Below are 26,314 nucleotides of genomic sequence, written 5' to 3' on the forward strand. Positions count from 1 at the left end.
GTTGAAAAAGATTGGGCCAAAAGCTCACCTCTATTTATTCTGAGTTGTATTTTGTTATTTTGGGCCTAAGCCCCTTGTCATTATTTATTATTATTGTGCTAGTTATTTAGACAAGTGAAAAAATAGGGCCTAAAGTCCAAAAGAAATATTTTTCTTTTATGTTAGTTTAGGACAGGTGTAGGGGGACTCAAATAGGCCAAAGGCCCAAAATGAAAATGGGCCCAAATACTGGCCCAGGCGGATAGAAACTAGATTTGGGCCCAAATCTTCCTCTCTCCTTATTATATATTTCGTGTTAATTTTATCATTAGTACATGCTTATTTGCTAATTAATTTTAAGGTTCTTAATTCATAATTCCCCAAAGGACACCCATTTTGAGTTAGTTAACTTATAGTACTTTATCTTAAAATAACTAAGTATACTTGTCTTTCCAAATTAATTTCTAAAAAAATTAGAAGTTTTTCTCTACTTGGACATTTTAGATAATATATTCCCTTTTCCTCTTTAAATGATTTTAAGTTATAAAATTCGTTCATTCGGTAACTAGTCAAACATATTTAGCCACATAATTAATTGCCGGATAACCGCGTATTAGCGGGCATTTCGGGTGCTTTCAAACCCTTCCCGAAATGCTAATATGAACCCCGAACCCCTTTGAATATTTTCATTAGATTTCTGTTTTAATCTTTTGAAAAAGTAATTTTCTTGATTTTTCTTAAAAATTAAGTGGCGACTCTTAAAACTAGTCTAAAATATTTTTTAAAAATAAAACAATACATAAATAAGTCTTTTAACTTGACCTCATTTTATATTTATGTCCTCCAACTTAGGGTGTGCACAAGTATACACTTGAATTTGTGTAAAGTTGAACAAATAGACACAGGCGTCCTACATGACAATTTGGGTTCTATGTGTATTACATCACGTAGGAGTCATGTGTCTATTTGTTCTAGTTTATAAAAGTTTAAGGACCCGTTTGGTAGGCGGTATTACATAGAATAATCCACGGATTAAAATTTAGTCCATCTAATACATTGTTTGATTACTTTATTTAATTTAATCCATGGATTTCGTATCCACCATATGTGGTCTTATCTTATCCCTAGAAAATGGAGGGATAACTAATCCAAGGTTTAACAAACCTCGGATAAGATCCCTAAATGACTAAACTATCCCCTTATTCCTTTTCCTAAATTTCTTTTGTAATTTAATTTCCTTTCTATTTATATTGAAATGTTTATAAATTATCTTTTTTAATTCTCCAAATTCGTATTGTGTAATTTAATGATTTCACTAAAAAAAAATTCTCCATTTTTCTTGACTTTTTTTATTCAAGATAGTTTGTCGATTAACCACCTGAACTATTTTTTTAAAAAAAACAAGCTTTAGGTATTGAACAATTTAAGTAGTCTTAAATCTATGTTAAGTTTAAGATATACTTGACCAACAAAAAATTAGAAATACACTGTGCCATTAATGATTTCCTTAAAAGTGGTACATCACACCTTAAAATTAATAACAATTTTATGCATATATATATATATATATATATATATATTTGACTTAACTTGTTAAATGGAATAGAAAATCCTACAAAAAAATAATATTGTCCGGCGGTTATCTACCTTGACCCAATTACATGAAATTAACAATCTCATAATAACACAAGGGTATAATAGGAAATAATTTTTTTGTAGAGTTTTAAATCAAACACAAGATTAAGTGGAAAGTAATGAACCAAACACTTGACAACAAATAATCCCTGTGTAACACCCCATATCCGAAATAGACCAAAAATGTAGATTTTGAGAAGTTGCAGGTGTAATCCACGGTTGCCATCCACAAACCGTAGGTCAGACCACAACTAGTGCTAGTGGTCCGTGGTTCACCACTGCAACCCCTCCCTAAACCCAGCTCAGAAAATCGGCTAAGTCTCGACCCACGGTCCGTGGTCTGTGTCTGTGGATCAAGGCCCCCTTGACCCAGCCTGTGACGCAAACGACGGCTGAACAACACGGACTGTCGTTCGATCCACGGTCCGTAGGTCTGACCGTAGGTGAGGCTCAACAACTAGTTAGAGGAAAATTGTTGATTGGGTCAACTTAAAATAGTCATAACTCTTAGCACAAAAGGAATTATATGTCCCATGACCTATGATATGATAGATAATTGAATCCTCTTTCCAATACCATCGAGTTTGCTAAAATCTTACCTCCGAGTAAATAGTTATACTCGTTTTAGTGAAGCCCTGTCAGGCATACTTGACCTACGAAACCTACAGACCGTAGATTGACCTACTGCCCGTAGGTCTCGTCCGTCGATCACTCCGACAACAGTTAAGTCAGGGGTCTTTTGGTCTTTTCCTATTTCGTTGGACCCCTAAGCTACGTCGTTTAGACCCTAAATTATGACGTTTTAGTCAGTTTAAGCGTAGAAACATAACTAGAACTTACCTAAGTCAAATCATTAATCAAAACTTAGAAAAATTAGAGCGTAAGAGGAGAAGAGAAGTCAAGAACCCTAGTTCAAGAACGCAACAAGGTTCCATCAGCTCCAGCCCCGAAATCTAAAGATTTCTCCATGGAATTCGTCATCAGGTATGTGGGATTTCACTAGTGGGTTCCTTTCACCCATTAGGTTCCTAGTTTTCAGTCAGTTTCTTGATTCCCTTATTATGACTAGACCTAGGGTTTCTTGAATGTTAGAATTGTTGGGTTCTTAGCTGTTAGAATGATCCAAATCAAATTAGTACGTTAATATTCAGTTTAATGCATGAATTCCAGAACCTTAGCTATGTATTTCTTTAGTTCTTGAATTACACATGTTAGGTCAGATATTTTAGTTATTCAGTTATACATGCATCAGTTATTAATGCATCAATATCATTTTAATTATTGCATTCTCAGTTTGCATGTTCAGTTTGAGCTATCTAGTAACTTACAAAAATTCAGTCATAATGTGTTAATTACTTAATCCATTGGGAGTAGCATAATACCAAGTTGGACTAGGGTTCAGCGTACCCAAATAGTCCCTGAACTACAAGCCACGTAGGTTGTAAGTCCCCTCTGTGGGCATCATTTCAGTGATCACGCCAGCATGCCTCTATGCCTCTGGTAGGGTATATTGGGTCCTCTCGATGGGGCGTATACATCGAACTCCACATTTAACTTATGTGATTTTATTATCGGTTATTAGTTGCTCCCACAGTTCAGTCAGATCCTATTGCATTGGCCATTTATCAGTATATCTAATATTCAGTTTCAGCATGCTATAAATTGGTCACTGCATTCAGTTATCTCAACATTCAGTATATATATCATGTTCAGATTATGTCCTTGCTTATTTGCTTTGTTCAGTTATATGTTATTTCAGTTGTATTCTATCCTGCATGCTCAGTACCCTTCAAGTACTGACGCATACTCTGCGCTACATCTTCTCGTGATGTAGGTTCAGGTTCTCAGCACCCAGATCACGCTTAGATCGGTTCCCGATCTCCAGTTCAGCAGAATTAGGGGTTAGTCCTCATTCTCCGAGGACAATAGTCATGAGTTTCTGTTCAGTATTTTAGTCCTTTAGTTTCAGTTTTGCTAGACTTAGTTGGGGCCTGTCCTAGCATTTCTAGTAAGTTAAAAGCTATTTTCAAACATAGTTAGATTCAACTTAGTATTGAGTTAATATCTTCTTTGTATTAAACTCATCAGTTTTCATATATCTCAGTTATAGTATTTGGGTATTCCCCATCTTTTCATTTTATTTATGATTTAGCTTGCGCATCCGTTTATTATCTTTAGTATGCTCATGATCATGCCAACAGGGTTAGCTTGGGATCACTTGTGGTCCTAGGTCCCGTGTTCGCGTCTCGGGGGTAGTCTCGGGGGGTGACAAACTTGGTATCAGAGCACTAGGTTTAAGTGTACTAGGATGTCTGAAAAACCGCACTAGGTAGAGTCCTTTTCATGGATGTGTAGTGCGCACCACATCTAATGAGAGGGAGGCTACAAAGTGTCTTAGCTCTTTATAGCTACAGTTTTGATATTTGCGCTTATATTTGCTATGGAGCATCTAATTTGTATAGATCGCAAATATCTGTTTTGTATAAAATCGTGGCAATTTGTATAAATCGGGCGTCTATATCTAAGAAAATTGTGTTTTTATATGAACATGTTCCTTGTGTTAGGTTAGAGTAGCGAGCAGGATTAGGAGAGAGAGGAGAGATGCGAGCGAGATAGGGCAGAGAGTGGAGAGAGGTGAATTGTATATGTACATCGGTTAGATAATTGTATATATGTATCTACTATATCTATGTATCAATTATTGTGTTTGTGTATCTGCATAATATTGAATTTGTATACAATAAAATATAGTTAATATACAATTGAATCGAGTTAAAACATTTGTATTTGTATATCAAATCTCTCTCTCACTTTATACAAACACAAATTGTACATTGTAATTGTATAATTTGTGTTTGTATAAGCGAGAGAAAGAGAGAGAAAGACAAAAGAGAACTGAGCAGAGGGAGATTTGTATTAGTATAATTGTAAGTGTATAGGACAGAGAAATTTGTATTTGTATATACAGTCCCTCTCGCTTTATACAATTGTGTTTGTATAAAAGTGAGAGAGGCAAGGGAGAAAATTGAGAGTGGCTAGCGAGATTCAGGGGAGAGAGGCGAGAATGGTAAAGTGTTTGCTACGAATTAGAATTAAATGAAATTGTAGCCATATCATTTATTTTGAATTAATAATTTGCTATAATGCACAATTTTCCCTATAAATAAAGCCATGAAATAATATACAACATGTACTCAACTAGCTCACAACCAAGTTGAGCACCTAATAAAAAACTATTTACAATGTACTCTTTACGTACTTTATTCGTATAAGTTTATGTGATATAATTTGTATTGATATAAGTTTTTTTAAAAAGAACTAAAATATACATACAAGATTTTTTTTACAAATTTACCTAAAAATAGTTCTTTTTAGAGATAATGATCAAAAACACAGTTGAACTATCACTTTTCGCAAGTTTTACACCCCTAATATCAGCTATTTTCTTTTTCCTAAATTATAAACTATCATTATCCAAGTACTAAAAAGATACACATCAAATATCCGTTGGTCCCTTTTGCTATTGAAAGGATAGTGATTAATCCAAATAGTAAATATGAATTACTTATAGTTAAGGTGTGTTTTAATATATTGATGATGATAGTTATAAAAATTAAATAAAAAGAAACATTTGATAACTAAGGTATGATATTGACTTGAAAAACCTCTAATTCAAATATTTTTCGACCATTAACTATTCTTTTAATCTACTTAATTATAGTCTTATAGATACTCCTCTATGCACTAGTAAATGTTTTTATTACCTATAAAGTCACCTTCTTTAAATGTGCCTAAATTTTCTACTTTAATATTCTAAATAAAAGAATCACACAAGTGGTCACTTTGCATTAAATTTTGCTAGAAGTCTACATTCGATTTTTTTTCTATAAAAAACGGCGACCAATTACTCCCTCCGTCCCATTTTATATGTCATCCTTTTCTATAAATAGTTGATCCATAATATTTGTCATTTCATAAAATCAATGCATAAATTATCATACTATTCCTTTTTTGTCCTTGAGTTCCAAAAAAATTAAATAAGGGTAGAAGGGTAAAGTTACATCATTTCTTAATGCAAGTGCAAAGTAAAAATGTGACATATAGAATGGGACGAAAGGAGTACTTACTTTACTTTTGGTAATTATTCTTCCGTCTTTAATCATATATCTCAGATATAAACTTTATTGGTACACGTAGTCAACTTTTATCATAAAGTCATCACACTTTCATTTAATAAATAAAGATAGCCAATGTCACCAACACCACAAAGAGCTCCTCTCTCATCCTTCTTTCACTCTGGAGAGAAACAAAGCATACCATGGCTACTTTAAGGGTATTGATGTTCCCATTTTTGGCTTATGGACACATCTCTCCATATCTAAATGTAGCTAAGAAACTCGTGGACAGAGGATTCTTGATTTACTTCTGTTCTACGCCGATAAATCTCAAATCTACCATCAAGTAAATCCCTGAAAAGTATGTTGATTCGATTCAGCTTATCGAACTTCACTTACCAGAATTACCCGAACTTCCTCCTCATTACCATACTACCAATGGTCTCCCACCCAATCTCAATCACATCCTTCAAAAAGCCCTGAAAATGTCTGTTAGTGAAAAACTTACAAGATAACAAAAAATACAAGATACAATTGAAATAAAATGAAGAAACAGAAATCTCTTCAGGCTGAGGCGCGGATATCTCGCTCTCTTTAAGGAGATTCAAGTCCACTGCAGCAAATGTTTTCACCGGTCCAGCAGTAGTCCTTCTTGACTTGTCCCCTCCAGCTACAACAGCATTCACAAAGTATAACTCAACAACTCTGGACAAAGTTGAGTCCAAAGCTCCACAAAAAAGAACACCTCCCTTCAACTAATAAGAACTCTCTTTTTGACAAACTTTTTCCTCTCTATCTTTTTCTTATGTGTTGTATGTTTCACAAACCAAATGAAGACCACCACTATTTATACTAGAAGAAGTCTTCCTAGCAATGAATAGGAAGATAATGGTGTAGTAAATAATGAAGATAATGGTCTTAGGAGTTACATATGTTACAAGGATAATGGAAGAGTAAAGAATGAAAATAAAGAAAGTGTAACAAATGCATCCAATGGCAAATGAACATGCTGCCCAATTCCAACGTTCACTAGAACGTTTCTGCCAGCATTTTATGACCACTAAGTCAATGGCCAATCCATGAGTAATTAGGCAATATTAAGGCACCAAAATAATGAGCAAATTTAATATAAAAAATAATATTAAAATGCTCAATAACCAACAATCCTCCACTCATTTTAATATTAACCAAGAGAGTCTATCAGTTGAAGGAAGACTACTATGCATAATGAAGGTGTGCTCTGCATTGAACCTCCACTTAGTAAAACAATAACTTTTACTCCAGAGTCGTAGTGGTCTCAGACTTGAACAATGACTGCTTAAGGGAAATAAAATATCACTGTCCACACATAATAATCAAAGTGTTGACATTAGCTTTAAAGCCAGCACGTTATGGCCATGTGCTATCCCGGTTTCATGAGTGCATTTGAGAATAAACCCAATTCTCATAGGAAGCGACCTACTTCCACACATCACATAGGTGAAATCTGTCGAGAGTGCTCCTGTAAGCTTAACACTCCACCCATACGGGCCACAGATATTCATTAAGAGTTTTATCAACTCAACCTTCACAAACTACAGGAAACAATGAACTCACATCATAAGAAGGGAAATAAAAAGATAGTGCATTTTTCACAAGAAGTCATCATATGATTAGTTTTTCCCTTTGAACCTGGTTATAGGATCTCTAGTCCCCAGGTTGGGTTTCCTCATATATGACTCAAGTATTTGTAGGCTTCAATCCCATCCCCCTCGATGTGCTCCAGACCTTTTCTCTTGTTAAGGCCTTAGTAAGAGGATCTGCAAGATTATCACAAGATTTGACATAATCAACATTAATGGTACCATTTGTCAAATATGATCTTACATTACTGTGTTTCCTCCTTATAGGTCTGGATTTACCGTTGTAATAACGATTTTGAACTCTACCAATCGCAGCGGTGCTATCACAATGAATTAAAATAAGAGGAATTGGTTTTTCAAAATAAGGTATTTGAAATAATAAATCTCTTAACCAATTCGCTTCCTCACTAGCTGAAGCGAAAGCAATTAGTTCAGCCTCCATGGTAGAGTTAGCAATAATAGTTTGCTTTTTTGATTTCCAACAAACAGCACCACCACCTAAAGTAAAGACATAACCAGTGGTAGAACATGAATCACCTGATAAAGTGTTCCAATCTGCATCACAAAAGCCTTCAAGTACAGCAGGATATTTTTTATAGAACAAACCACAATTTTTCATTCCAATTAAATATCTCATAACTCTTGTTACAGCATGCCAATGTTCATTACCTGGCTTGCTTGTAAACCTGCCAAGTACTCCTATTGCATATGCAATATCAGGCCTAGTGCAATCAGTCACATACCTCAAACTTCTGATTATGCTAGCATATTCCTTTTGATTTATTACATCATTTTCACTTTCAACAGGAAATAAGTGAACACTTGAATCAAAAGGAGTTGCAACATGCTTGCAATCAAGAAAGTTATATTTTTTCAATATTTTCTCAACATAATGTGACTGGTCAAGGAAAATTCCATCACATGTTCTTGTAATTTTTATTCCAAGAATAACATTTGCCTCACCAAGATCTTTCATATCAAAATGGCTTCTAAGAATATTCTTAGCCTCATCAATAACATTCATGTTAGAGCCAAAGATCAACAAATCATCAACATATAGGCAAATAATCACATGTGAATTATTCCAAGACTTATGATATATGCACTTATCACACTCATTTGTTTTAAAACCATTCTCAATCATGCAGAAATCAAACTTTTCATGCCATTGCTTAGGTGCCTGTTTCAAGCCATATAGGGATTTGGTAAGTTTACATACTTTGCTTTCTTGGCCTGCTTCAACAAAAGACTCGGGTTGATCCATATAAATTTCCTCATTTAGGTCTCCATTTAAAAAAGCAGTTTTTACATCCATTTGATGAATTTGCAAATCAAAAATTGCAGCCATAGCAATTAAAAGTCTTATGGATGTAATTCTAGTTACCGGTGAAAAAGTATCAAAAAATTCTAGGCCTTCTAGTTGTTTAAAACCTTTTGCAACTAGCCTAGCCTTATATTTATCAATAGATCCATCCGGTTTCAACTTTTTTCTTAAGACCCATTTGCAACCAATAGTTTTACAACCCGGTGGTAAATCAACTAGTTTCCAAGTTTTATTAGAAATTAGTGATTCTATTTCATCCTTTACAGCCTCTTTCCAAAAATTAGAATCATGTGAAGATAATGCTTCTTTCAAAGTGAGAGGGTCATCTCCAACATTAAACATATAAAAATCAGGACCAAAATCTTTTTCTACTCTAGCTCTTTTACTTCTTCTTAACTCAAAATTATCAACTTCTTTATTTTTCAAAGTAGAAGTAGAAGAACTAGGTAGTGACAAAATATTTTGTTCAATCCTTTGACCCCCACTATTTTTAGAATCAAAAGGAAATTTATTCTCATGAAAAATAGCATCACCGGATTCTATCACAATATTATCTTCAAGATTAAAAAATCTATAGGCTGTACTATTTGAAGCATAACCAAGAAAAGCACAAGTAGTAACTTTCTTACCCAATTTTGTAATCTTGGGATCCATTAACCTCACAAAGGCTAGACAAACCCAAACTCTTAGATATCCCAAACTTGGCTTGTAACCTTTCCACAATTCAAATGGTGTTAGTTTAGACTTTTTATGAGGCACACGATTCAACACATAACAAGCAGTTAAAATAGCTTCACCCCAAAAATTTAAAGGTGCATGTGACTCAATAAGCATGGCATTAGTCAATTCAACCAAAGTTCTATTTTTCCTTTCCGCTACTCCATTAGATAAAGGAGAGTAAGGAGGAGTAGTTTCATGAATTATTCCCAATGATCTAACAAAAGAATTAAACTCATTTGACTCATATTCACGGCCTCTATCACTTCTAATTCTTTTTATTTTTCTACCAAACTGATTTTCAACCTCATGGAGATAAGTTTTGAAATTTTCAAAAGCATCACTTTTATTTTTCATCAAGTAAACATATGTAAACTTAGAAAAATCATCTATGAAAGTGATAAAATATCTATTACCTCCACGAGTTAAAATTCCACCAAGTTCACAAATATCAGTATGAACTAATTCTATCAAATCAGTTTTTCTTTCAACTTGAAAATGAGGCCTTTTAGTGATCTTGGCTTTACTACAAGCCTCACACTTTTCAAAATTCTTTTTAATCATTGGGATTAGTCCTAAACTACTCATGATTCCAACATAACGGTCATTAATATGACACAAACGAGCATGCCAAAAATTGGTAGAAGAAAGCATGTAAACAGAAGTAGAAGTTTTATTCATTTCAACATTCAATTTGAACATCCCATCACATGCATACCCCTTTCCCACAAAAATACCCTTCTTCACTATTACATATTGATCAAATTCAATAATCTGTTTAAAGCCTGCTTTATTAAGAAGAAAACTAGACATCAATTCGACATCTCCCTTTCCAAGCACTTGAGTTGTGTGAGAATCACCAAGCATGATGGTTTTGGGCTACTCAAAATGAGTATATTTTTTAAACCAGTCTTTGTCATAAGAGACATGACGGTTTGCACTAGAACCAGCCCACCATCCATCAACACTCTCAACTATGTTTATGTCGGTAATCAACGCCACAAAAGGTTTTTCGGTAATGTTTGCCTGAAGGTTAGGACCACGTTTCCGGAATCTGCAAAATCGAGCAATATGCCCACTCTTGCCACAAACAAAGCACGGTCCTTTGTCTTGAACTTGTTGATTTTGTGCTTGGTTATTTTCACCATTATTTTTTGTCACGCCCCGAGCTACCCCCGAGATGCGGACACGGGACCTAGGACCACAAGTGATCCCAAGCTAACCCTGCTGGCATGATCATGAGCATACTAAAGATAATAAGCTGATGCGGAAGCTAATTCATAAATAAATCTAAAAAGATGGGGAATACCCATATACTATAGCTGAATATATCAAATATGAGAGTTTAATACAAAAGAAATATCAAACTCAAAACACTAAGCTGAATCTAACTATGTCTGAAATAAGCCTCTAAACTAACTAGAAATGTTGGGACATGCCCCAACTAGATCTAGCAAAACTGAAACTAAAGACTAAAATCGATAAAGATAAACATGTCACTAGTCCTCGAAGAATGAGGACTCACCACTGATGCTGTTGAACTGAAGATCGGGAATCGATCTAAGCGTGATCTGGATACTGAGAACCTGAACCTACATCACGAGAAGATGTAGCGCACGTATGCGTCAGTACTTGAAAGGTACTGAGCATGCGAGATAGAGTAAAGCTGAAATAACACATAACTGAACAAAGCATACTGAGCAATGATATAATCTGAACATGATATAGATACTGAAAATACTGAATACTGAGCTAACTGAATGCAATGGCCAAATTTATAACATGCTGAGACTGAATACTGACTGTACTGAAATATGGTCAATGCAATAGAGTCTGACTGAACTGTGGGAGCTACTAATAACCGGCATAAAACCACATGAGCTAAATGTGGAGTCCGATGTATACGCCCCATCGAGAGGACCCAATATACCCTGCCAGAGGTATAGAGGCATGCTGGCGTGATCACTAAACTGATGTTGCCCACAGAGGGGACTTACACCTACGTGGCTCGTAGTTCTGCGACTATATGGGTACGCTGAAACCCTAGTCCAACTCGGTATTATGCTACTCCCAATGAATTAAGTGGTTAACTGGTTATGACTGAATTTCTGTAAATACTGGATAGCTCGAAACTGAACATGCAAACTGAGAATGCAACAATTAATCTGATAATGATGCATTCATAAACTGAGGCATGTATAACTGAATATATTATGACTGAAATACTGAATAGCTTAAAACACTGACATGTAAATACTCATACTTGAAAACTCCTTTTTAGAAAACAATACTCTGATCATTGATGACTTGGGAAGTCATAATGCATAAACATTGATGGTATATCTAGATACCATACTATTCATACATTGATGACCTACTCAATTGCCATACTAATCATGTTTTAGAAGCTCTTTCTCAAAACTCAGCTTAACTTTCTCAAAAACTCAGTTTAAAACTCAAGTGTTGTCTTAAAGAAAAGCTTCTCATGATTTATAACTCAAAATAGGGTTTATGCTGAAATATACTGATAATGTGGAATAAAACTGGAGCATGTATATCTGAATAACTGAAATATCTGACCTAGCATGTGTAATTCAAGAACTAACGAAATACATAGCTAGAGTTCTGAAATTTATGTAAGAAACTGAGCAATAACATGATAATCTGATTTGGAACATTTAAATAAATAATTCATGATGATCTGTTGAAACTCTAGAAACCCTAGGTCTGTTCATAATCATGGAATCAAGAATCTGACTGAATTCTAGGGACCTAATGGGCGAAAGGAACCCACTAGTGAAATCCCACATACCTGGTGACGAATTCCACGGAAAAATCCTTTGATTTCGGGGTTGGAACTGATGGAACCTTGTTGCATTCTTGAACTGGGGTTCTTGACCTTCCTTTCTCCTTTTAGCGTTCTAATTCTTCTAAGTTTGATTAATGATTTGACTTAGGTAAGTTCTAGTTATGTTTCTAGGTTTAAACTGATTAAAATCTCATGATTTAGGGTCTAAACGACGTATCTTAGGGGTTAAACGAAATAGGAAAAGACCAAAAGACCCTTGAATTAGCTGCTGTCGGAGTGAATAACGGACCTGACTGACGGTCCGTCAATCAATCGACGGTCCGTCGATTGGGTCCGTAGGTCGAGTCTGCTCGACAAGGCTTCACTAAAACGGGCATAACTTTTTACTCGGAGGTTGGAATTTAGCAAACTCGGTGGAGTTGGAAACATAATTCAATTATCTATCTAACCATAGGTCATGGGACACATAATTCATTTTGTGCTAAAAGTTATGACCATCTGAAGTTGACCCATCAGAATTTTCAGCTAACTGGCTGCTAACCTTCGATCTACGGTCAGACCTACGGACCGTGGATCGAACGAAGATCTGTGCTGATCAACCATAGTTCATGTCAGAGGCTGGGTAAAGGAGGTCTTGATCCACAGACAGAAACCACGGACCGTGGTCTTATCTACGGACCGTGGGTCTGTCCATAAGTCGGGACTTAGCCAATTTTCTGAGCTGGTTTGGGGAGGGGTTGCAGTGGTGAACCACGGACCACCAGCACGGGCCGTGGTCTGACCTACGGTCCATGGATGGTGACCGTAAGTTGCACCTGCAACTTCTCAAAATCTGCATTTTTGTCTATTTTGAATACGGGGTGTTACATTATCTCCCCCTTGGGACCATTCGTCCTCGAATGAAGACTAAACTAGCTGAAATGGAGGGAGAGGGCTGCAATCCCTACCACTGAACACTGAGAACTGAATTTATGACTGAACTGAGTTCCAAGGACATGCAAATACGCTGAAAATGCAAGTACCAACTGAAGAAACATGATTCTAAGGCTGAATTTTCGCATGAATGACTGAAAAACTGATGAGGAACTATTACCGCAAGCTGGAATGGAATCGAAAGGAAAGAGGTGAGGATACTTGGACTTCATGGCTGCCTTTGCTTCCCAAGTAGCTCCCTCTACTGACTGACTCCTCCACAAAACCTTGACTGAAGCGACTTCTTTATTTCTCAACCTTCTAACCTGACGATCGAGAATCTCAACTGGTACATCCTCATAAGAAAGGCTATCTTTCACGGCCACACTTTCTAATGGCACTATGGATGCTGGATCACCCACACACTTCTATAAAAGAGAAATGTGAAAGAATGGATGCACTGCTGCTAAGTCTTCTGGTAACTCTAACTCATAAGCCACTTTACCAATCCTTTTCAAGATCCAGTAAGGGCCTACATATCTGGGACTGAGCTTCCCTTTCTTGCCAAATCTCATCACCCCCTTCATGGGTGACACTTTCAGGAAAACTCAATCATCAACTTGGAACTCTAGTTTCCTTTTTCTCACATCTGCATAAGACTTCTGGCGACTCTGAGCAGTCTTAAGTCTATCTCTAATGAGTTGCACTTTCTCCATAGCATCAAGGACCGAATCTGGTCCTATCAAGGTTGTTTTACCTACTTCAAACCAACCAACTGGAGATCTACATCTACGCCCATATAATGCCTCATAAGGGGCCATCTGAATGCTGGAATGGTAGCTATTGTTGTAGGCGAACTCAATAAGAGGAAGGTGATCGTCCCAACTACCCTTGAAGTTGATCACACAAGCTCTCAACATGTCCTCTAAGGTCTGAATGGTACGCTCTGCCTGACCATTCGTCTGCGGATGAAATGCTGTGCTAAGATTAACCTGAGTACCAAGACCTTTCTGAAATGACTTCCAGAAATGAGATGTAAACTGAGGACCTCTATCTGAGATGATAGACAAAGGAACCCCCTGCAACCTCACAATCTCATTAATGTAAAGCTTGGCGTAATCCTCCGCCGAATCTGTAGTCTTGACCGCCAAAAAGCGAGAAGACTTAGTAACCCTATCAACAATCACCCAAATAGAGTCATGTTGTCTGCGAGTACGAGGTAAACCTGTGATGAAGTCCATGTTGATCACTTCCCACTTCCAAGTAGGAATGTCAATCTCTTGACTCATACCTCCTGGTTTCTGATGTTCTACCTTGACTTGCTGGCAATTGGGGCACTTAGCCACAAAGTCGGCTATATCTCTTTTCATACCATTCCACCAATAGACTTCCCATAGATCACGGTACATCTTAATGGCGCCTGGATGAATAGAATATCTAGAATTGTGGGCTTCTGCGAGAATATGTTGTCTCAATTCACCCACATCAGGAACACACAATCTACCTTGATAGCGAAGTACACCATCTCCCCCTTGGGAGAAAACCTCCACTCTCTGATTGTGGACTGCACCCTTAAGTTCAAGCAAGATTGGATCACTATTTTGCATTTCCTTAACCCCTACTACCAAAGAAGATTCTGCCCCATTCTGAACCGTTACACTACCATCTGATATGCTCATAAGACGAACTCCTAAGAGAGTAAGACGATGAATATCTTTTTCTACTTCCTTCCTTTTTTTCCTCAATATGTGCTACACCACCCTTTAGATTCACCTCTTTCTGGCCTTAAGGTAAGAGATAATCAACATATAGGTACTAAGCTACTACCCTTCTATTCTAAGACTGGCTCGTTTAGAAATTGGAACTGAACAACCCGAATTCTACAATCGACTGAGGCATGACAGGACTGAAACCAATCCATGCCTAGAATGACATCGAAGTCTACCATTTCTAACTCTACAAGATCTGCTGAGGTGACTTTCTGAGAGACTGTGACAGGGCAATTTCTGTATACCCTTCTAGATATAACTGGGTCACCGACTGGAGTAGAGACTGAGAAGGGTTCTGAAAGAGTTTCTGGACTAACACTGAATTGGACTGCTATGTAAGGAGTTACAAAAGACAAAGTAGCCCCTGGATCTAACAATGCATAAACATCAAGATCAAAGACTCGTAACGTACCAGTGATTACATCAGGAGAATCTTCCTAGTCCTGGTGAGCCTGGAGAGCATAGAGCTTGTTTCGGCGTTGTCCGCCACCTGTACCAGAAGAGTTACCCTGCTGAGTTGGGTGACCTGTCGGTACTGTTAGAGCTGTAGACTGAGCCCTAGTATTGTTACCTTCTTGCCCCTTCCTGGCAAAAGGGCAATTCTTGACCCTATGACCAGACTGGCCACACCCAAAACATCCTTCCTTGCCTGCAAGACACTCGCCTGGATGGTTCTTACCACACTTTGGACAAGTTGGGTAGGTCCTATTTCCTGAAACACTTCCCTAAGACTTAGAGCCTGGTGCCCTACTATTCTGATCTTGTCGAAACTGTGAGTGATTTCCACCACCCGATTTCTGTTGAGAGTACTCATAGTTCCCTATTCTAGCTTTCTTGGTTACCTTAGCAATTTCCCTAAGCTTATCTCCCTCAACCTGCTGATTGTTCTGATTATTCATACTTTGAGCGAAAAGTTGAATAGTGTTTTGAAACTCTGCATTCGAAACTCCCTGATCTGGGACTAGAGGAACTGCATTAGCATTGCGTGCATTAGCATTCCTTGCCTAAGCTCTATGAGGAGGCATGATCTTAAGCGCATAACGATGGATTAGAAAGGAGATCATACCAACGCACAATAAGAATATCAAGAAAGTGAAGTTTTCCTAAAACACTTCATAGCCTCCCTCTCATTAGATGTGGTGCACTTCACACCCATGAAAAGGACTCTACTTAGTGCGGCTTTTCAGACATCCTAGGACACTTAAACCTAATGCTCTGATACCAAGTTTGTCACGCCCCGAGCTACCCCCGAGACGCGGACACAGGACCTAGGACCACAAGTGATCCCAAGCTAACCCTGTTGGCATGATCATGAGCATACTAAAGATAATAACCTGATGCGGAAGCTAATTCATAAATAAATCTGAAAAGATGGGGAATACCCATATACTATAGCTGAATATATGAAATCTGAGAGTTTAATACAAAAGAAATATCAAACTCAAAACACTAAGCTGAATCTAACTATGTCTGAAATAAGCCTCTAAACTGACTAGAAATGTTGGGACATGCCCCAACTAGATCTAGCAAAACTGAAACTAAAGACTAAAAATACTGAAAAGAAACTCATGACTATTGTCCTCAGAGAATGAGGACTCACCACTGAATCTGCTGAACTGGAGATCAGGAACCGATCTAAGCGGGATCTGGATGCTGAGAACCTGAACCTACATCACGAGAAGATGTAGCGCACGTATGCGTCAGTACTTGAAAGGTACTGAGCATGCGAGATAGAGTAAAGCTGAAATAACACATAACTGAACAAAGCATACTGAGCAATGATATAATCTGAACATGATATAGATATTGAAAATACTGAATACTGAGCTAACTGAATGCAATGGCCAAATTTATAACATGCTGAGACTGAATACTGACTGTACTGAAATATGGTCAATGCAATAGAGTCTGACTGAACTGTGGGAGCTACTAATAACCGACATAAAACCACATGAGCTAAATGTGGAGTCCGATGTATACGCCCCATCGAGAGGACCCAATATACCCTGCCAGAGGTATAGAGGCATGCTGGCGTGATCACTAAACTGATGTTGCCCACAGAGGGGACTTACACCTACGTGGCTCGTAGTTCTGCGACTATATGGGTATGCTGAAACCCTAGTCCAACTCGGCATTATACTACTCCCAATGAATTAAGTGGTTAACTGGTTATGACTGAATTTCTGTAAATACTGGATAGCTCGAAACTGAACATGCAAACTGAGAATGCAACAATTAATCTGATAATGATGCATTCATAAACTGAGGCATGTATAACTGAATATATTATGACTGAAATACTGAATAGCCTAAAATACTGACATGTAAATACTCATACTTGAAAACTCCTTTTTAGAAAACAATACTCTGATCATTGATGACTTGGGAAGTCATACTGCATAAACATTGATGGTATATCTAGATACCATACTATTCATACATTGATGACCTACTCAATTGTCATACTAATCATGTTTTAGAAGCTCTTTCTCAAAACTCATCTTAACTTTCTCAAAAACTCAGTTTAAAACTCAAGTGTTGTCTTAAAGAAAAGCTTCTCATGATTTATAACTCAAAATAGGGTTTATGCTGAAATATACTGATAATGTGGCATAAAACTGGAGCATGTATATCTGAATAACTGAAATATCTGACCTAGCATGTGTAATTCAAGAACTATCATAATAATCATAAAAATTATCAGATAGACAATTGAGAATATAATACCGACACTTATAGGAATCACCATCGTACTTTTCCACTTTCTCTAGATGAGAAATAGTTTCATCATCATTCATAGAGGTGATGTCTACTTTATTAGGATTCTTCTCAGTTAACACATAAGAAACATTGAGAAGACTCAAGTAGAAAAGTACTTTACCCTTCCATCTCTTAAAATGGTTACCATTGAACCGAAATGGCTTGTTAAGGTTTCCTATCTTGACATCCGCATTTTTTTCAATTGTAGCCATACTGACTCTCCTTAAAATTGTTAGTGAAAAACTTACAAGATAACAAAAAATACAAGATACAATTGAAATAAAATGAAAAAACAGAAATCTCTTCAGGCTGAGGCGCGGATATCTCGCTCTCTTTAAGGAGATTCAAGTCCACTGCAACAAATGTTTTCACCGGTCCAGCAGTAATCCTTCTTGACTTGTCCCCTCCAGGATACAACAGCCTTCACAAAGTATAACTCAACAACTCTGGACAAGAGTTGAGTCCAAAGCTCCACAAAAAAGAACACCTCCCTTCAACTAATAAGAACTCTCTTTTTGACAAACTTTTTCCTCTCTATCTTTTTCTTATGTGTTGTATGTTTCACAAACCAAATGAAGACCACCACTATTTATACTAGAAGAAGTCTTCCTAGCAATGAATAGGAAGATAATGGTGTAGTAAATAGTGAAGATAATGGTCTTAGGAGTTACATATGTTACAAGGATAATGGAAGAGTAAAGAATGAAAATAAAGAGAGTGTAACAAATGCATCCAACGGCAAATGAACATGTTGCCCAATTCCAACGTTCACTAGAACGTTTCTGCCAGCATTTTATGACCACTAAGTCAATGGCCAATCCATGAGTAATTAAGCAATATTAAGGCACCAAAATAATGAGCAAATTTAATATAAAAAATAATATTAAAATGCTCAATAACCAACAATGTCCAAACCAAACTTTACAAAAATCTTGGAAAATCTGAAACCTGATTTGGTGATTTATGACATATTGCTGCAATGGGCTAAACGTGTCGCGAATGAACATAACATTCCAGCAGTTAAGCTTGTAACTTCTGGTGCAGCTGTGTTTTCATATTTTTTCAACATACTGAGGAAACCAGAGGTTGAATTCCCTTTCCCTGCTATTTATCTCAGGAAAATTGAGCAAGTAAGATTGAGTGAAATGGTGGCGAAATCTAACAAAGCGACAGAACCTGATGATGGGGATCTTCTAGCTGATGGAAATATGCAAATCATGTTGATGAGTACTTCTAGAACTGTAGAATCCAAATATATTGATTATTGCCTTGAATTGATCAATCACTAATGACACGGAAGATAAAGAGCTCATGGATTGGCTAGGAACAAAAGATGAGAATTCAACTGTATTTGTCTCCTTTGGGAGTGAATATTTCTTGTTAAAAGAAGATATGGAAGAAGTAGCTTTCGGGTTGGAGTTAAGTAATGTTAATTTCATATGGGTTGCAAGATTTCCGAAAGGTGAAGAGAAAAATCTTGAAGATGCATTACCAAAAGGTTTTCTTGAAAGAATTGGAGAAAGGGGAAGAGTTTTGGACAAATTTGCACCACAACCAAGAATTCTAAATCATCCGAGTACCGGAGGATTTATAAGTCATTGTGGTTGGAATTCAGCAATGGAAAGTATAGATTTTGGGGTTCCTATAGTTGCCATGCCTATGCACCTTGATCAACCAATGAATGCTAGGTTGATCGTTGAATTGGGAGTTGCGGTGGAGATTGTTAGAGATGATGATGGCAAAATTCACAGAGAAGAAATTGCGGAAACTCTTAAAGGTGTCATAACAGGGGAAACAGGGGAAAATTTGAGGGCTAAAGTGAGAGATATAAGCAAGAATTTAAAATCTATAAGAGATAAAGAGATGGATGCTGCTGCTCAAGAGCTAATTCAACTTTGTAGGAATAGTAATAAGTGAATCTTATGATTCAATTAACAAAAAAATATTGTATGTTAGGTGTTTTCGTTTGTCCTCAAAATATATTGAGGTTGAAATAATGAGAAAAACATAGAATACCATGTAGGATTCAAATTTCCACGTAGGATGTCACGTATGATGCGTATGTCTATTTGTTCAACTTTATACATGTTTAAGTTTCTAAGTATAAATGTGAGTTGACGCCAAGTTAAAATGCATATTTATGTATTAGGTCTTTAATATAACTAGTACAACAATAACAACACCATTCTTTGTCCCAAACCTTGTTGGATTGCCTACGTTTATTTCACATAAACATTACATCAACTATAATCAATCAGCATAAATGTCTACCTCAACGGGATTATCTAACAAAGCTATTGAATCAGATGAAAATGTCGTAGAACTTCCCCTGATCTGATGGACAATCGGTTGTGATTAAAGAGGCTGAGGAGGTACTTTTAGCACTTCGCCTTCAAGCATTTCTACTACTTTACTCATTGAAGGGCGTTGTATCGGATTTGTTTGTATACACCATAATGCAACTAAACTCAGCTTTCTAGCCAGCTTCTTTTCATCATCATTCGCTTCTTCATCCACCACAATCTCTTTCCCCTTGTTGAACTTATCGTAAATATAATAAGGAAAGTATTGGCTGGAATGCTCTTCATTTGCAACTTCATTTCTCTTCAAGTCTAGCATTTCCATTAGCAGCATTCCGAAGCTGTAAACATCAGCTTTGTACGAGATTGCTCCAATGCTTCTGCTAATCAACTCTGGAGCAACATATCCAATCGTTCCACGAGCAGCTGTGAGAGTCACAATGCTCTTATCTGTTGGATATAATTTCGCAAGCCCAAAGTCAGAAATCTTTGGAATGAAATTCTCATCCAAAAGAATGTTGTGTGGTTTGATGTCAAAATGCAAAATTCGTACATCACAGCCTCGATGCAAATACCCGATTCCTCGAGCCACTCCAAGAATAATGTCATACTTCCTCTGCCAACTTAACAGAGGACTTCCTTCTTGACTAGTGCTGATGTACTTATCAAGTGATCCATTGGGCATGAAGTCGTAAACAAGAGCACGCTTTGTTCCCTCAACGCAATACCCCACGAGTCCAACCACGTTGACATGATGAATCCTTCCCATGGTAGCTACTTCATTCATGAAATCTTGCCCATCAGCTTTAGGCTTGCTCAACATCTTCACTGCTGCATCTCTTCCACTTTGAAGCTTTCCTTTGTACACAGTTCCGTAACCTCCCTCGCCTAATTTCTCTTTGAATCCTCTGGTCATTCTTTTTATGTTGGAGTAATTATATCTTATAGGCATGAAATTGTTTTGTGTTTGCAAAAAGCCTTCAATCATATCGTACATTGACAAATGCCTCCTTTTGAATTTGTACACCAGAAATGCAATTACCAACGGAAGGCCTATTACAAATTTTGCTCCCAAATACACTGCACATTTGAGAAGTCATGACGAACCATAGAGATGATAAAACACATGATCAATGGAATGTTAATCTGTGTCCATCCAAATAACATATAGATTACTAAAGGGATATATAGGAGCTTACACACGAAATACTGAAGCAGCCAAATACTGATCTCTGGATAGATTAAAGTGCAAATATTTTAGAATGAGAGATCAATGGAGAATAAAAAGTATATGTAGATAAAAGTTTGAGTCCTCACCGAAAATCAATTCCAATAAACCTACAAAGACGTGTAAAAATTAAACTGTAGTGAGTGAATGTTGAGAATATAATTAAATAATAAAATGTTTTCCTAGTTTCTTACGTATAGAGGATAGAAAAGAATGTTACCCCACGAAGAATAAGAAAACTCAAATCCGTAGAGAATTGCTTGATGAATATCAGAAAGGGAAATGTTGTTAATATTAGGCCATGAGGTGAAGCCTATAAATTCTGCTCTGCATCCATCACTCACTTCAGAGACTTTCATCTCTCCAATCTTTAAATAAGTGTATCTGCTTAATTTGCAGCCACTAATTTCCACAAATGTCGAATCATTAACAGCAGATGGACAGTTGAACATGAAAATGGGCGCTGCTATTCTACGCTGTGATGCATAAAAGTATGAGCGCCTGAAGAAATTATTGTATTTGAGAAAGGTAATAAGCTTAGAAGGTATGAGAGAACATAGATCATCTGTTTGTAAAGTCGGATCTACCAAGTGAATTGTCTGATTAGCATAGTCGATGCTTTGAACGTGCAACTTCTTGGAGGATAACCATATAACTGTTTGGTTACCTTCACAAGCAAATTCAAATCCTGAAAGACGACAATGTTTTGGATCGGTGTTTAAATGAAAAGGGAATCTTATGTTACGGATATCTCCACAAGCAGAATCAGGACAGTTGATCTTCCAAGCATTGGATGTTTGCAGAAAGATGATTTGAAGGATTAATGTGAAATATTTAAGCTGAGAGTTTCCTTTAGACATTTGTGTATTACTCAGGTTGAGCTGAGACTTCACAATTATTGTTGTTATTATTATTATATAAATGGAAGCTTTGTGGCCTTTTATTACCAATGGAAGACTTGTGTTTGGTCATTGATGGGAAAGTTGCAAGTTGATGAAGATCGAAGGGCCCTCATGAGGAAGACTTTGACGTTTACCAATTTGTTAGTGAGGGAGATAATGGATATGTCATGTTTCCACTTTCCCCCATATGCCAAACACACGTTTTGCTCAAACTGTGTATTTGTGGTGCATGGTTGTGACTTTATATATTTATTTATAGGCATAATACATATTTGCCTTTTAACTTGGTCTCATTTTATATTTATGTCCTCCAACTTAGGGTGTGCACGAGTATATAGTTGAACAAGTAGACACATGAATATACGTGACATATTATATATATAGAATCCATATTGTCATGTAGGATGTCATGTAGGACACATGTGTCTATTTGTTCTACTTTATAAAAGTTTAAGTGTCTACTTGTGCAAACTCAAAGTTAGAGGGCATAAATTTAAATTGAGATCAAGTTAAAAGGCATATTTATGTATTATACCTTATTTATATTTACCTAGACATTTAATTGATAAGCATAACACATAAATAGGACCTTTAACTTGGTTTCAAATTTTAACTTTGACCTTAAACTTTCAAAGTGCACAAAGAGGCACTTTAACTATCCAACTCTTGAATAAAAAAAACACTTGAATCCCACCTAGCAAACCACGTGATATACACTCAATTTGTGCACGTCAGGAGTAAATTTCGAGGCCCACAACAGTAAAATATATGTTGAAATGACAATTATACCCTTAATGAATCCCTTTTATATATATATGTATATTTTCTAATCAAAATCCCATTTTTTCCTCTTCTTTCAAATCAAGTTTTTTTTTCTCTCTTTAGCACGATTTTTGCTTGTTTTTAGTGCAAATGGCTTCTAATTTATTTTTTTTGTCATTGTGGGAAAAGAGCTATAATTGAAGATTTCTTAGTCCGCAAACAATACAGGTCGTTGGTCTGCAAACAATCCAAATTTAAGCAAAGATTCTACCTTCTATCAAAAATTAACTTTCAAAAGGGAAAAATTAAAAATACCTGGACTAAATTGAGGAAGATGAACATATAAACATTAGACTATATGAACTTTTAGCACAAATCATGAACGATTTTCCCTTGATTCATGATTTTGGCTGTAAATCCCCAGCTAGGGGTTTGCAATTTTGAGAGAGAAATAGGATAAAATGGAACAGTTTCACCCTTGTATTAATTTGAATATTATTTCATTTCTTTTAATTCTAATATCTACATGTAAATTTTTTAATTAGTCGACAACCATTGACTGACTCATTAATCTACGTTGGAGCGTCTGTATTTCACATGTTTGGGCTGCAATATTTGAGTGTTTTTTTTTTATTTAAGAGTTGGATAGTTAAAATGCCTCTTTATGAACTTTGAAAGTTTAAGGTCAAAGTTAAAATTTGAAACCAAGTTAAGAGTCATATTTATGTGTTATTCCTAATTGATATTACAGAAGAAAACATATGGTCAGTAGTTAGCGATTTCCTACAAAGTCCTAAGTTATAATATCGAACCAAAAGTATAAATCGGTGACAATAAAAAATTCATACTCATAAAGTACAAAATAAAAAATAGGCATAATACATAAATATGCCCTTTAGTTTGGTTTCAACTGATATCTATGTTGTCCAACTTTGATTGTGCACAAGTAGACACTTAAACTTATATAAAATTGAACAAGTAGACACACATGTCTTACGTGACATAATACACATAGAACGCCATGTAGGACACAAAATTGTCATGTAGGATGCCATACAAATGTGTCTATTTGTTCAATTTTATACAAGTTTAAGTGTCTACTTGGGCACACTCAAAGTTAAAGGTCCATAGTTACCAATTGAAGTTAAGTTAAGGGTCTTCTTTATATATTATGTCAATAATATGATATCATTGCTATGAGTTATGACTTTAATTATCATATTCATAGTCATATATATATATATATATATATATATATATATATATATATATATATATATTATATTATAAGTGGGAAGCCTCCAAGTCAAAAGTTGAATTACGAAAATATCCTTATAATGTCATAATATTGATGAAAAAAAATGTAAATACACATTAATTATTAATAAATATTATCATATTCTATTAAACACTATTCTTATATATTTATGGACAAAAATATAAATACATAATAATAATAATAATAATAATAATAATAATAATAATAATAATAATAATAATATTCTACAATGGAAAACCCCATAATATTACTGTAAGTTTTCGGAAGTTAAAACACAACTTGTGACATGAATTAATATAAATACAATGAATATTTGTATTATTAAATGATAGAAGAAAATCAAAAGTTTTGCAATATTTAAATCAATCTCTTCAGATACTCCTAACGTGCAAAACTATAAAAAAAGTTCAATGAATTATATTCATAAATTATCTTAAATGCTAAGTAATAGCTACAATAAATATTGTTGCAAAACTTTTGATTTCCTTACATCATAATTAGCAAAAATTAATGCTGAATTTTCTACTTGATAAATTAAATTTATCTTATATAAATGGACATTTAGCATATAGTTAATTCTCACTATCTGGATGAAACAATATCGTAGGTGTAAACTTACATGGTATGTAACAAAAATTTAGCCTGTCATGTTTAAATATGAGTCATTTAGTTATTATTTCTAAAATAAATTATTGTGCTTTTTATGTTGTGCTTTTCACATGAATGAAAGAATAAGATAATTTTGTTTGGAATGCTACGAATATTGTCGTCATATATAGTTTCTCAAGATTTTGGTATCTCAGTAATACTCAATAGTGTAGCAATATTTATCGTCTTCTTATTTAGCTATCTCTAGGAGGTAAGCATAGGAAAGTTGGTTCACTTAATTTCTTAAATTGTATTTGTGTTATATATAACTTCTCTTGATTTTTTTCTACTCATCGTTACATTTTAAAGTACAGTTGTATAGGAATCTTGCAGATATCACTATGTACATATTTCAAAATGATCATGAATGTCGAAGCTTTATGACTTTGTTTTCTTTGATAATATCTCTAATTTGTTGATAATGATCATTTCTTAGAAATGATCTTGCCTCTATAATTTGCCTTTTGACTTCTCTATATTGGATACCTTTAAAAGAGGGATTAATTCAACAATATTTAATTTACGATATGCAAATAAGTCATAAAGGAACGAGAAGAATCATCTATTGATTTTGGATCTCTAATACATAACTATAAGTCCTATTAGACTAAGAACATTCTATCTTCACAAATTTTAACCTCGTCTTCTCTCCAATCCAAGATCAAAGGCATGCGACAACTATCACCTCCTTTATAATTGTTCAATAATTTAGGATTATGCCATTATTTTATGTTATTCCAACTACATAATAATTAAGTCTTGACAATTTATGGATAATAAGGTTGTCAAAAATTGACTTATAATTTAATTGTTCTTGCGAAGGATTAGTATTGATTACACGTGCAACGCACGTATCCAGAACTAGTAGAAAAAAATAAGGAACAAAATATAAAATTAATGCACAATCTTATGAGCTCCTTTTTATATACACTTCCACAAGACGATCATCCTTCTATCTTATTATTTTTAGTCAAACTAAAACATGAATATAATAATCATATAATGTGTATTTTTCGATGAGCTTTCGATGACATACCAAAATAGTATAATGGACAACTATTGTTGGACGGAGGAAATAAAATTTTAAGAAACTACTCCCTCCGTCCAACAATAGTTGTTCACTATACTATTTTAGGATATCCAACAGTACTTGTCACGACCCAGACCGTCGTGATTGGCACCCACACTAATATTCCGGTGGGAGAACCACTACTACAACCCAACCCAAGCAAATAATCTAAAAACTAAGGCAATTAAGTTACGGAGGCAAGTTAATTAACTAACAAATGCGGAAATTTAATACCTAGAACCTGAAAGTCAATGTACCAAAACATCTAAACAAATTATCCAAGTCTAAACAAGAATGGATACGTCCCCAAACTAATGAACTAATCAACTAACTAGAACTACTATCTAAGTTCGGAAATGATGGACATAGACGAAAGAGAATCCCATGGCAGCCCAGAAGAATTGGCTCACCCTTGAATTCGAAGCGATGATCACTAATATTCTATGCGAGGTCTATCAATAGTCGCGTGAAGATGCCCCGTACT

General features: G+C 35.6%; 2 protein-coding genes and 1 pseudogene across 2 annotated transcripts in view; 1 reads left to right on the forward strand and 2 right to left on the reverse strand.

The window, feature by feature from the left end:
• Positions 1-21,057, reverse strand: part of LOC125837093 (rust resistance kinase Lr10-like) — a 58,749-nt gene extending 37,692 nt beyond the window's left edge. Inside the window, exon 1 of the mRNA XM_049516237.1 lies at positions 20,822-21,057. Within this exon, the coding sequence (XP_049372194.1) occupies positions 20,822-20,939 (118 nt within the window). The 5' untranslated portion in view covers positions 20,940-21,057. The remainder of the gene's footprint in view (positions 1-20,821) is intronic.
• LOC125836959 (UDP-glucosyltransferase 29-like) overlaps positions 1-26,314 on the reverse strand; it is a 129,209-nt gene that overhangs the window by 60,156 nt on the left and 42,739 nt on the right. The window lies entirely within an intron of this gene.
• On the forward strand, positions 5,918-19,592 carry LOC125837090 (beta-D-glucosyl crocetin beta-1,6-glucosyltransferase-like; annotated as a pseudogene).

This window comes from Solanum verrucosum, unplaced genomic scaffold, assembly GCF_900185275.1.
Source record: "Solanum verrucosum unplaced genomic scaffold, falcon-dt-bn FXZP01000165.1, whole genome shotgun sequence".
In the NCBI taxonomy this organism is placed as follows: Eukaryota; Viridiplantae; Streptophyta; class Magnoliopsida; order Solanales; family Solanaceae; genus Solanum; species Solanum verrucosum.